This window comes from Bicyclus anynana, chromosome 23, assembly GCF_947172395.1.
Source record: "Bicyclus anynana chromosome 23, ilBicAnyn1.1, whole genome shotgun sequence".
NCBI classification, from domain to species: Eukaryota; Metazoa; Arthropoda; class Insecta; order Lepidoptera; family Nymphalidae; genus Bicyclus; species Bicyclus anynana.
This window is the reverse complement of record NC_069105.1, coordinates 2722898-2737064: the sequence shown is the minus strand read 5'-3', so window position 1 is coordinate 2737064 and position 14167 is coordinate 2722898. Positions and strand designations below refer to the sequence as shown.

At 36.9% G+C, this 14167-nt stretch overlaps 1 protein-coding gene across 2 annotated transcripts in view; it reads right to left on the bottom strand.

Moving 5' to 3' along the window:
* LOC112055035 (coronin-7) overlaps positions 1-13677 on the bottom strand; it is a 35608-nt gene extending 21931 nt beyond the window's left edge. The window contains exons 1-11 of one of the 2 annotated variants that reach the window (XM_052888838.1): positions 13542-13677; positions 12710-13094; positions 9983-10169; positions 8929-9132; positions 8186-8407; positions 6991-7118; positions 4838-4978; positions 3072-3656; positions 2192-2300; positions 1320-1442; positions 456-576 (exon numbers count right to left, since the gene is read on the bottom strand). In XM_052888838.1, coding sequence (XP_052744798.1) covers positions 456-576; positions 1320-1442; positions 2192-2300; positions 3072-3656; positions 4838-4978; positions 6991-7118; positions 8186-8407; positions 8929-9132; positions 9983-10169; positions 12710-13018 — 2129 coding nt within the window. In that variant the 5' untranslated portion in view covers positions 13019-13094; positions 13542-13677. The remainder of the gene's footprint in view (positions 1-455; positions 577-1319; positions 1443-2191; positions 2301-3071; positions 3657-4837; positions 4979-6990; positions 7119-8185; positions 8408-8928; positions 9133-9982; positions 10170-12709; positions 13095-13541) is intronic. The other variant, XM_052888839.1, reaches the window with a different exon arrangement.
* Positions 13678-14167: the final 490 nt, after the last annotated feature.

Sequence of the window (14167 nt, the reverse complement as noted above, 5' to 3'; positions counted from 1 at the left end):
CTCATCACAACAAAGACGCAATCACTGAGCGGCCGGACTTTACTCCGTGGATCAGTGTTATGCGCGGTGGATTTACAAATCGGAGGTCCTGGGTTCGACCCCCGATTGGGCCGATTGAGATTTTCTTAATTAAGTCCAGGTCTGGTGTCTGCCAGGCTGGTGGGAGGCTTCGGCCGTAGCTAGTTAACACCCTACTGGCAAATACGTATAGACAATTTTACGCGCGATTTAGCGTTGGTGCTCGTGGAGAAACTGAAAAGGGTTGTTGATTTTAATCCTCCTCCTAAAAGTTAGCCCGCTTCCATCTTAGACTGCATTATCACATACCATCAGGTGAGATTGTAGTCAAGAGCTAACTTTTAAAATAAAAAAATGAGTCATGTTTTCTCATGCGTGCAGACGGTGTTCATCTATTTATAAGACATTATGACGTCATAAAATAAAATGAAACTTACTCCGTAGACTCGAACATTTTCCTCCTCTCAGCCGTGCTCGGAGTCTTTGGTCTGTATCCAGAGTCGGAGGAGTTCACCTCCTCCTCTAGACTCGTGTCAGACTTGCCGTTTGTGTACTCTTCTGGGAACGCAAATATAATCTTTATAACAAAAAAATTTTAACAGACTTCAAAAATCACAAAAAATAAACTAAAAAGAAAAAACAACATGACAAATTGTTAAAAAAGTATGTGCTAATGTCATGGTTTTTCGGAAAGTATCTACTGAACCTGCTTGAAAAATTAAAAATAAATTGTAATTATTCTAAACAGAAATAGGGAATGCCATTTTTCTTTTGTTATTAATATTCAAAAATCTATAAAAGGGACCCGTGTGTGGAAGGCTTTCGAAGGTTTTTTTTTTCTTGAGGGCTTTTTACTATCTCAGACTCCTGATATTTTTGGTGGAAGTTTGGCTATTGTGTAAATCAAATACATGTTACTTAACGCAGTTTCTGTTACGAACGTGGTCAGCACAGAGGTTTGAATTGGTGAGCTATTGTTCAATTTATTATTGTGATTAGGCTAGAATGGTTAAGATTTATGATGAGTTTACGAATAGGAAACATTGTAAGGTAAAATAAGGAAATAAAATATGTAATGTGTTGGTCTTTAGTATTTTCTTTTCACTACCTTTTGATCACTTTGAAGGCGGTGACGTATTAATTAAAAGCACACATTGAGTGGGGACGTTTTTAGGTCGCTGATTGTGCATCCACCTTTTAATAGGAGATCGATGGAGATAACAAATAGATAGAGATAAAAGCTTGCCAATAAAACTCTACTCTCAATTTCTTCTAGCGAAAAAGATTTCCCGTTTTCTTACCTTTGTTGGGTATAACGTCAACGTCGCTGGTCGGAGAAAGAGATTTCTCTTTCTCTTCGTCTCTTGAGATTGGAGTAGATGTTAGAGGAGTAGCAGACGCGGGAGCTGACACTGGAGAAAGTCCTGTAGGAGAAAGAACATTTATTACTACTCTTATATTTCTTCTCTAATCTTTCGTTTAAAGATATTATCCGGGTAGTTTCTTTCCGATTGGCAGCGGTGGATGAGCGTGGGATGCACCATAAAGATACCCTGGCATCATTATCATCATCACCATCATCTTCATCATCATCACCATCATCATCATCATCATCATCATCATCATGGAGTCCACTGCAGGACATAGGCCTTTTGTAGGGACTTCCAAACATCACGATCCAGCAAGATTATTATGTAATTCAAATAATAAGTCACTACATCGTTTTTCATCATATTTTTGTAATTGAAATCAACTAACATAATTATTTGTGGGTTATTATGTAAGTTCGAATCCGGTCCGGGACATGCACCTCCAATGCAGTTGTTTTCTTAATTTTTCATGTTTTCAGTTGTGTGCATTAAATATCACGTGTCTCAAACGGTGAATGAAAAATATCGTGAGGAAACCTGCGTTCCAGAGAATTTTCTTAATTCTCTGCGTGTGTGAAGTCTGCCAATCCGCATTGGGCCAGCGTGGTGGACTAATTGCCTAACTCCTCTCATTCTGAGAGGAGATTCGAGTTCAGCAGTGAGCCGAATATGGGTTAATGATGATAATGGATGATTGTAGTGTATTAAAACTAAGTAACCATCAAGTTTATCCAGTAAGATCCATACATATAGGTTAAAAGCCTTTAAAACTTTGCAGTAGTCTGGTAAAAACAGAGCCTTACCTGAATCAGATTTGGGCACACCGGGCACTGCGGGCACGGAGAACACTTTGTCGAAAGAGAACTCTTCGCTTCCGGCTGACGCTGAAAATGGTTTGGGGCCCAGCCGAGGCTGTTGACAAAACAACAATATAAATAAAAATATTTAAATAGAACAATTGGCCAAGTGCGAGTCGCACTCGCCCACCAAGGGTACCGTACAAATCTGTAAATAACAATAAATATATAAAAAGGAGATGGTCCATTTCATTTTGATGATTTTATTAAAATTTATTAAAGTGTATAAATCTAACTAAATAAAAATAAATAAATACAATAAAAACCCAAGTTTTTGAGTTATATCAAGATGGCGCCCATAGAGCAACTATGACATGACAATTGACAGCAAACGTCAAATCGATTAATGCATTGAAAACGTCATCTGTCCGCCATTATTAACCGTACTAATGTTGCATTTCTTGGGAGTTAATGAATATTATTTCGAAAGAATTAAAGTAAATTCGTAGATCTGTATTATTAAAAAATAGTTAAAAAAAATATCTCCTTTTATTTCTGCCAGGGTACAATGACTGATCCTGGGCTCCATACAATTTTGGACCATCTCCTTTGATTGTTATTTTATCAACCTATTTTAATTGTTTTTGTTTTAATACATACACTGCTCTGCTTGACACAAGTCACACAACATGTCGTTTTTTTTCTCAGAATAGAAAACATTCGCATTAAGTAATAATAACTTCATATTAACAAAATAAACCCTTTAAATTAAACCTTTCACTTTTGAGAACGTACAATATTTTACAAAAAAAGTTCAGTCCAGTCACTGGCTTAAAATTAACATTTAAAAATGGGAAAAATCACACTATTCTAAACCAAACATTACCTTGTAACCAGATATAGGTACAGCAGTTGTCCTGGGTTTAGGTTTTGGTGCTTCTGAATGATCATCCGCGGATCCAGCTTCAGATATAGACGACCGAGGCAATGGCTTCGGAATCTGTACCGGAACACCGTTTATTATACTGCTACTTCTAGACAAAGACTCCGATGAATCTGAACTTTCAGCCTTTTCTAGAGACTTCTCTGACTTCTCCAAAGACTTTTCAGCCTTTTCCAGAGATTTTTCAGTCTTCTCTGTCTTCTCTTCAGTCTTTTCAGTGATAATTTCGGTATCATCATCAATTTTTTTGTCAAAATCATGTCCGTTGTCAATGATTTTCTTGTGAAATCCATTCTCTTTGGAATAGTCTTTTGGCTCCGGTTTCTGGTTCTCCATGCCTTTTATCATATCTTTAACGTTGACAAAGTCTATCCTGTCTTCATCTTTTGGTTCTGGAGCAATTGGTTTTGATACCGGTTTCATTGGTTCTTCAATTTGTTGGGTGACTATTGGTTTTGGGTCACTTTTCTTTGGTGGTGTCATAGAAAGAATAACTTTGACTAACTCTTCGAGATTCCCACGGTGTACCTTTAACAATATTTTGGATAACTTAAATATAGTAAACAAACAATAAACAAGTTACACCCCCCATAGACTTTCAAGCAAATTGTAAAATAATAAATTAAAATATCATAAGCGAAAAAAATAATAATAAAATGCAACAAAAACCAAAATTACTTACCCTTTCACCACCCACTTTTAAACCAAACTAACTACACACACAAAACACAAAAAATAAATACACCCGTAAAAAAAAACAACTAATTACAAAAATAAATCACCATTACAATAAAAAAATAACCATATTTTCAGTTACAAATTACCAAATTATATAATTAAAACATTATATATACCTCTTATAATTAAAGGACGCACAATCATATAGAAAATTACACTTAAAACTGGCCAATTTTGCTTAGACAGTTTTAGAATTATTGGTAAAGAAAATTATATAAAGGCCTTTAAATATAGTCCAATATTTTTTGGTCGCTGATTATGCATCCACTTTTTAATAAGAGATCGATGAAATAAAACTGCACATAAAAATAAAAAAAATATTTAAAAAAAACAAATTTATCGCACATGCTCTTCATATCTTTAATTGATATACCCAATACCCAACGAGTCTGGGAATGTGACGACTGGGAGAGGGCATTGTAGACTTAGTAGGAAGGGTTTTTGATTTTACCACAATGTTAAATTGGTACCAAAATGCACACAACTGAAAAGTTGGAGGTGCATGCCCCGGAACGGATTCGAACCCACACCCTCCGGAATGAGTTTAATTAGACTAATAATCTTAATAATAAATAATAACAAAATTTCGAAAACTGCTTGATGAACTAAGTTGACTTGAATTTTGGCTGGTGGGAGGCTACGGCCGTGGCTAGTTATCACCCTACCGGCAATGACGTATCGCCAAGTGATTTAGCGTTCCGGTTCGATGGCGTGTAGAAACCGAAAGGGGTGTGGATTTTCATAACAAGTTAGTCCGCTTCCATCTTAGACTGCATCATCACTTACCATCAGGTGAGATTGTAGTCAAGGGCTAACTTGTAAAGAATATAAAAAAAAAAAAAATTTGGCAGGGAGGTAGTTTATAGTTAGTAGACGGCCGAAGAAAAAGAATTTTGTGACAGGGCCGGATTAAGGAGGTCTAAAGGCGGGTGTCCTCTAGTGATTAATAAAGTGTATTCCAGTCAAATTACCTGTGTACAGTTGTTGGCGTTGGGGTGCAGAGATATGTTGGGGACGGGGTGGTCCTGGTTCTGCATCCACATGGGCGCGCTGAGGTACGTGACTGCGCCGCTCGTCTCCGGGTACAGATCGGCGTGGTACTCGCGGTAACTCTATAACAATGGCGACTATGTCATATTGACAGTTGTGTGGCATTTCTAGATAGGTTTAGAGCAGGATTCCCAAAGTGGTCTATATCGACCCCTAGGGGTCTATGACAAACTGCAATCTATATCAGCGAAAAAAAAATTGGGGCCTATGAAATGAGTATCCACGATAGTGGATCTCAACACATACACTGATACTACCTATTTTCGCACATCATACTATCTTATAATATCAAAACATGTACTTTATTTTAAGTGCCAATAAAAACAAAAAAATATTATATATGTTTATAAAATTGTGTAAGTTGTAGGAAAATCAATAACAAATAAGTAGGCTGTCTACCCAACACGGAAAAACATGGCAAGGGGTCTACGACACAAAAAAGTTTTGGGAAACTCTGGTTTAGAGCATCGTTTCTCAACCTGTGGTCCGCGGACCCCTGGGTGTCTGTGAGCATGTGTATGGGAACCGCGGTGTCATCTCTTGACCATACATAATTGATAATATCTCGTAATCGCTACGCTACTTAAAGCGAGCAAATTTTTTTCTTTTCAGATGAGAGACTAACTAACACAGATATTAGAAATGATGCAAACTTGCTTGCATATGTTTTTTATTTTGTTTACTTTCTCTGTACTAATATTTGAAGTATTGAACAACTTTATTCCACTCATGAAATTACTTCTAAGAAGTTTGTGTTAGTAACCACGGTACTCGGGCTATGACCGGGCACTGTTTATTTTATTAAGGTGTCCGTGAAAACTGTGCTTGATTTCTTAGGGGTCCGTGGCTGAAAAAGGTTAGGAAACAACTTTTTTAGGGCATGCTTTTTATTTTCTGTATATTAACCAAGTTTAGTAGATATTTATTTTTATTAGAAAATATTTTTTCTACTCCTATTTCGTAATGCGAGTTGCGTAGTAATATTCAATACCACACTGGTAAACCGTGCTACAATGATATTTTTAAATAGTTTCATGACATTGGCTAAATAAATTCAGGATTTCTTCATCATTATCAACCCATATTCGGCTCACTGCTGAGCTCGAGTCTCCTCTCAGAATGAGAGGGGTTAGGCTAATAGTCCACCACGCCAATGCGGATTGGCAGACTTCACACACGCAGGGAATTAAGAACATTCTCAGGTATGCAGGTTTCCTCACGACGTTTTTCCTTCGTCGTTTGTGATACGTGATATTTAATTTCTTAACATGCACACAACTGAAAAGTTGGAGGTGCATGCCCCGGACCGGATCCAAACCCGCACCCTCCAGAATCGGAGGCAGAAGTCATATCCACAGGGGTCTCACAGCTATATCAGCCTGGCCCCCCTGCCAGGCTTTCTTATAAGAGACAAAATCTAGGAGTCCACGTCGAGATAAAATGTAGGCCATGTCCAACGCCACTTATATGTATATTATTTACCAACTTTTGTTATTTTTTTTATGTAGGTAATTGGTCTTTTAAGCCATTGTTTAAACCTATTAACCTATAAAAACAATGAGGGGATATTCTCATTGGGGAATACACTCGAAAAGCCAAGTTATCACAGAACACATCTGCTTATAGTTATGATACTGATCGCAGATAAACCCAGAAAAAAAAAAAAAAAAAAAAAGGTAATTGGTCTGAGTTAACATCTGATATCCAATCCTAATGATCGGTAGTCGAGGTGGTAGTCGGCAGTGATGATTGTGAAAGTTTCAAATATACCTATACTGGACACTACACACCACTGTATGCAGCATGCGATCAACGATATGTTATCTCGTTACGAGATATAGACAAAATATTAACCAATGGCGGCGCAGTAGCCCCCCTTCTCTTTCGTCACAATGTAACGAAAGAGATTTCGATGTTTCCGATTGCGCTGCTATTGTTTGACATTTGTCTATTTCTACAAAGTTTTCCCACCTATTTTTATTTCAATAATAACTTTTCCTTTATAATGTCACAAATCAATCATAATGATCGGTAGACTCATATCTGCTGAAATATGAAATTGATGAAAGTTTACCTTCCTGGGAACTTGATACATGATGGGCACAACGGAGGAGCCCGTCAGCTGCAGCACGCGGTTCACCTCCCCCTCCATCACGCGCAGCGCTCGCTTGGGCACTAGGCACGCCCCCTTGGTTTGTTCACCTGGATAAATTCAAAATTACAAACACTTGGACCTTAAGGGCGTTTATGGGCATATTTGTAAACATGGAGAAAAGTCTACTATGTCTTTTTTTGTAACACAGACAACTAGCACGTAAAGTCTGATGACTATTGATTCATTAGTTGAGGTGTGAAAGCACATCAAACCTTGAAAAAGGTAGCAATGTAGCTACATAAAACTATTAGAAAGGAGAATGGCGAGGTTGCATGTATTTTGGGACTAGTAGATAGAAGTAGCTTACATAATGGAAACCCATTAATAGTTGTCAATCGTGATTAAACTAAGAAAAAAGCAAATGGTAACCAATCTTGAAAAGCAGGGAGAAAAAAGATATACCTTAAAATTAGAAGATACCTAGAACCTACCTATGCATACAAATAAATGTGAATTCTATACTGAAAAACACCGCCGCTGACATACAACTGCACTGTGCGTGATTGCTTTATAAATACGACAAGGCGTTTCGGACTCAGGCAACAAGTAGAACAATTTTACTATGCTAAGTATACAAGTAATCTTGATTCCCATTCTGTAAAATTTCAATTAACAAGTATCTTATAAAATAATAGTTTTAATTAATACAAATATATGAGTGTACAACACTTCTGAGTGTGACTCCCACTTTCGCCATCCTCCTTTGAATTGAAACAATAAACAAACTAAAATTTATCGTCGTTATCAACCCATATTCGGCTCACTGCTGAGCTCGAGTCTCCTCTCAGAATGAAAGGGGTTAGGCTAATAGTCCACCATGCTGGCACAATGCGGATTAGCAGACTTTACACACGCAGAGAATTAAGAATATTCTCTGGTATGCAGGTTTCCTCACGATGTTTTCCTTCACCGATTGAGACACGTGATATTTAATTTCTTAAAATACACACAACTGAAAAGTTGGAGATGCATGCCCCGGACCGGATTCGAACCCACACCCTCCGGAATCGGAGGCAGAGGTCATATCCACTGGGCTATCACGGCTATTAAATATAAAAGGCAGGGAGGTAGTTTATAGTAAGTAGACATTTAGGAGTAATAATGAATATCTCACCAGAATGCCTCAATCCCTCGATCAGATACGGCTCCCGGTCACTGAGCTCCATGTACAGTATGGTGGTGTCCCCCTTGCCTGCCAGGAACAGCATGTTGGTGTCGGCGTCGAACAGCGGCATCAGCACCCCGGTGGAGCAGTCCAGCTCCAGCGTCTTCTGGGTTTGCGACAAGTTGCGGATGTCGCGTATCATGATCTGACGGAGTCGCGCAGAGTCGAAACCTGCAGAAGAAAGATTTCTAATATCATAATTTATACAGGCATGGCATGGCAATGGGCTGGGCATATATCGAGAATCAATGACAGTAGATGGACCATAAAAGTCACAAACTGGAAAGGCTACCTGGAAAGAGAAGCGTCGGCAGACCAAAAAAACGGTGGGCTGATGACATCATTATCAAAACAGGGCGAGAATGGATGGCTCTCGCAAAAGATAGAGATTACTGGAAGAAGAAACAAGAGGCCTTCACCCAAACGGGATCCACATCACAAGAAGATAACTAACCATACTAACATTAGAATAAATATATAGATATAATTATAATTTAAACTAACACCACACCTAACAAACGTTTGAAATGCAAATTGATGTGGAAATATAAGGCTGCTTGGTATTTATTATTCCTATTTTGGTATTTATTATCAACCCGTCAAAATAAAAAACAAATCAATTGACAAAATGTCATCCAAAGTAAGAATAAATGAGCTCCGATAGGAGATGGCACTAACAGAAGAACACTGACCAGTAGTGAGGATCCTGTCACTGTCCCCGAGCCACACCAGCCGACTGTCCTTGATGTTCTGGTGGCTGTTGGCGACGCCCAGCACTGGGCTGGCGGCGCGCGGGTCCAGAATACGCACTTTTTTGTCCTTGCACGATGTTGCTACCAACTTGCCGTCTTTCTTCCAAGAGGTTGACTGGATCACTTCAGAGTGGTCTCTGTTCACTGCAATAAATATGCATAGGAGTAAATTTTACAAGTGTTCATTTGTTGTACATGCTATTAAGCTATGGAATGCACTCCCAGTCGACATTCGGAAATCCAAATCCCTTGACATGTTTAAAAAATCCGTTAAGACATATTATCTTAGTCACTAGTTACATATTTTATTTTATTAGAATATTTATCATACGACATAATGATATATTATATACATTAGTTTATTTTATGATATTTATAATTATTATATTGTGTATTTGTGTATTATGGTTTATGTATTAGTGTGTAGTTATTTGTATGTATGTATAATGTACATTATTATTACGTACACACCACCTACAGTTGTCCTAATAAGTTCCTAAGCCTAAGGTTGCCTGGAAGAGATCGCTACTAAGCGATAAGGCCGCCTTTAGTATTCTACTTTTTCTTATGTTTCTGTTTTGCTTGTTTTCTTTTATTTTTTTGTGGTGTACAAATAAAGAGTATTAAATAAAAAAAAATAAAAATAAATATCCATATTCAAAATTTAGAAAAAAAACTGTGAGTTTTCATACTGCACAACTGAAGTAAAGCTTGTTTTGTAAAATAAAAAACAAAGTTCCATCTATGAGCCTCAGGCGTAACTGTGTTGCAACAAAGTACTAAAAGGGATTGTTTCAAAGTTCTCTAACAACGCCATCTATTGGTAATTTAAAATAACAAACACTGTTTCACTTTGCCTGTAGATGGCAGCACGCATCTTGAAAATTTCACCAAATTACACTTACCAACTTACTTTACTATAGTTTAGAAACCTGTAAAAATAACAGTGTAACTCTTTCTCAATCTATTGTGACTACCAACACTTATTACTTACCAAAAGCTTCCTTCTGTTGTGTCAGATCCCACAACGCAAGCTCGTGTCCGGACGCCACATGTATCAAGCCGTCAGCCACTGGGTGGAAGCCAACATTCTCCACCCGGCGTTGCTTCTGTGACAACGTGCACTCAGGGGTTGAAAGAGACTCTTTCAAACCCTCCGGGGGTATGTGCCAGACTTTGACCTGAAATTGTTTTATTCATAGTAGTTTTATAACATACTAGGTCACGCCTAACGTTTACACCCCAATTGTTCCTGTTTGTGGTACACAATAACTTGAATTGATTTTGAAAATTGAATGGTTTGAATTTTTGTATATTACCTTTAATAATAATTAATCATTATCTCTAACTGTGTGTTTAATACTTTGTGTAAAGCTTAGGATATTGAACTTTACTTCTTTTATAAAAAAGAATATTCGCCATTTCTTTTAAATATAACCACTATTCCTATTACCTACCCTCCAATAACCAATCCTCACCCTGTTGGTCTATTGTCGTACCCACTCCTAGCACGGTCTTTCCCGACTAGTTGGAGGGGAATGATATATTATAAAAAATATGGCAAATATTCTTTTTAAAAAAAAACCTCACACCCACTCACTCACACAAACCTCTTTGTGATGAGTCTGGCCCCTTTACCACTGAGCTATTGAGGCCGATATAATTATCAACCGATGTCCGGCTCAATGCTGCGCTCAAGTCTCCTTTCAGAATGAGAGTGGTTAAGCCAAATAGTTCACCAAAGGTGGCCCAATGCAGATTGGCAGACATCACACACTCAGAGAATTTAGTAAATTCTTGGGTAAATAGGTTTACTCACAATGTTTTTCCTTCACCATTTGAGACGTGATGTTTAATTTCATGCCCCGGACCTGATTCGAACCTACACCCTCCAGAATCTGAGGCAGAGGTCATATCCACTGGGCTATCATGGCTACAATGAGGCTTTTGCACCTTAACGAATCAATCAATTATGATAAAATTTTACATACATGTCAAGGATACACAAAAGGAGAAACTAATTCCTTTTAACCATTCTGGTTAAAGTTCTTGTGGGATAAATAGTAAGTTTTAAATACTCATCCAGCTTGAAATTAATAGAGACATTAATACAAGTAAAGCGAGGTTAAGTTATAACTGCAATAACTCAATCTCAAAGATTTTTTCTTAAACATGTAACAAGCGGTACTAGTCGAGAGGTGAAAATATTTGCAATGCTCTAATCCACATGTAGGCTAACAAAAATCTGCTAATCTTACAGCATGAATTAAATTAGACGATACAAATTGTATCTGAAGCTAAATAATCTAAAATTGTTTTGTGATTTACTGTTTTTCATTTTCCTCATTGGACCAATGTATAACAATTTTTTTTTTTTAATGATGACTTTGCCTTTGATTTATGACTAAATTATACAAATTTTACTTCACATAATATTAATAATAATCTATCAATTTTTGTGATTTACTTTATTTTACGAAACACTAGTCCAATGTGGACGAGTGATGAGGAATCATTGGATGAGTGATTTTTTTTTATTTGGATTTGATTGGATTGGTGTTTTAATTTTTTTTTAAAGTAATGTATGCTAGGGCTTGACTGCAATCACACCTGAATTAAATTGTACCTGAAGATACTCCAAGGTATAAAGGTAATGGTGGAACATGCTAGTCTAGAAGATGCCAGTTCACTGGTAACTTAGATACTAAGATTGTAGGTGGTAGGGAAAATAGAAGCTGGAAGAGCATTATTTATAGGTCATATAAGGCAAGAAGAATTATATTATGGTGTAGATCAAATAATCCTAGGATGATTCCAAGGACAGTCCACCAGTAAATGCACTTATGAGGATATTGTAAATGGTTCTGTGCTAGATTACTACAGCTAAGCTCAGCAGGGTTTCTCAAAATGGGGGGTGGCCCTAAGGGTTCGCCATTCGACTGCAGAGAGCTCGCGACAAGATTTACGTAATGGTGGCTTGATAACTGATACCGAGTCAGAATTAAGGTTAAAATTGTCTAAAATTACTCCTAACATTTAATCCCATGAAACAAGCACACCCATCACATTAATATTACAAAGACATTTCTTTTGGTACTTTTTGTGTGACCTTTTATTCAAATAAAAACCTTATTTTCTTCAACAGTCAAATTTATATTTTTCTTTTCTTTTCCATTAGTTAGTAAGGGGTTCGTTGTTACTTGGAAATTTTAACAGGGGTTTGTGGAGCCGTAAGTTTGAGAAACCCTGATCTAGCAGATCTCTATCTGTTTGGAACAGTCCAACTGGACTTTAAGTGAGTGAAGGAATAGTGTACACCTGTGTTTAAGCACACTTTGTCTGGTAAAATCATTTCCTATGTATGTATGTATGTATGTATGATAGCTATATCAAGAACAGGATGTGACATAGAGGAAAAACAATCAAATAAATACAGTATTATTGTTATTAAACTACTGTTATATGTTTATCTTTTAGTGTGTGCTTCATCTATTGTAATTTTCTTTTTGAGGCCTAATTAAAAAATATTTTGTTATCCTGGAAGAATCCTTGGTTGTCATGGGAGTTGTGATTCCTTGTCATCATTATCATTATCAACCCACATTCGGCTCACTGCTGAGCGCGAGTCTCCTCATTGAACAAGAGGGGTTGGGCCAATGTGGATCGGCAGACTTCACACACATGGAGATTTAAGAAAATTGCAACATTTTTGGGTACTTACTAAAGAGTCCTGTGATCCGGTCAAAAGCAGTCCATCATGAAATGGTGAAAACTCCATATCAGTAATGGTGTCCGAGTGTGCATGAAGCAATGGCATTGTTTTACTCTTCCTGCCACAGTCGTCCAGCGGCAGCACCGCCATACTTGATCCGACATGCTCCCAGTTGAAAGCCATAAAAGCCGCTGATGCACAAATATTGTTCCCATATGTTTGATATGAGCCGACACATATGTCCCTTATACATGATTCAGGCTTAGGCACAATGGGTGCAGCATTTTTATACTTAGAGGCTTTAAAACGCCAGGCCATCGTGGGCCAATTTTTTAAAAAGTTATCAGTCTTTTAAAAATGGAATGTGAATTGGCCTCAACTAGAGGCTGGAGATCTGCAAAAGATGAAAGGATTTTTTTTTAAATGACGATTAATCACTGTATTTTTGGCGAACTTAATTTATAGCTTTAGAAACTGTAGAAAGTGGCAAATTTATTATTAAAGGCGCACTGCGACTTCTTGATAGAAAAGTGTAACATTTTGTGAATAAATTACACCAAAGTAATCCACGAAAAAAATATTCAAGACAAACATTATCTTGCGCTCTCCTATTAGTTTATACTTCACTTATTGATACGCTTACCGGAATATTAAAGCAGTGGAGAATACAAAATACTGTGTACTATAATGTAAATTCTAAACACTTTGTTTTGAATAACTCGACCGGGCCGCGGCCGGAAATGCACGAAACTTCACAAAGTTCTAATTATTTATCTAAACTTCTTTAGAAATTACATTAGCACACTGAGTTTGTGATAAAAATCTTATGTTTATCTCTTACCTTTACGAGATAAATCAATCAGAAATACGATTTCCGCTAGACACTCCCCCTAAACGTCGGCCATTTCAATTTAGCGACATTTTCGGATCGATAGCAAAACAAGAGTCGATGACATTTAGAACAAAGATAATATAAGTTTTACATTTTTTAATACATTAAATATAAGTTTTACATTTTTTATATAAATATTAAACAACAAGAAAATTAAATTAATGCACCTATTTTCATACAACTTATTTTAATTATAAGTATCTAATATTATACATCAAATTTTTGTTTCTTTCATCTGTGGATTCAACTGACGGCTCAGAAGAACTAGAACCCGTATCATCAATTTTCAATAAAAATAAAGTATTTTGCCGGGCTTTTCAAAGCGCCTTTCTAATCGTTTTCGTTTTCCTTTCCGTTTTATTGAACCTAACCTGTGATTGAACCATAATATTATATTGTAAATGATTTGATAACAAGAATTTAAAGTAGACGTACTTTCAAACATCTAGTGGTGAAATAGAAAGCTTTCAAAGTACTTAACAAAAAGTCTTAGGTACTATAATAGAGTGCATAGGCACTTGAAATAAACTCATCTGATAATTAAGTAAGTAGCTAATATTAACTTAGTATCCCAC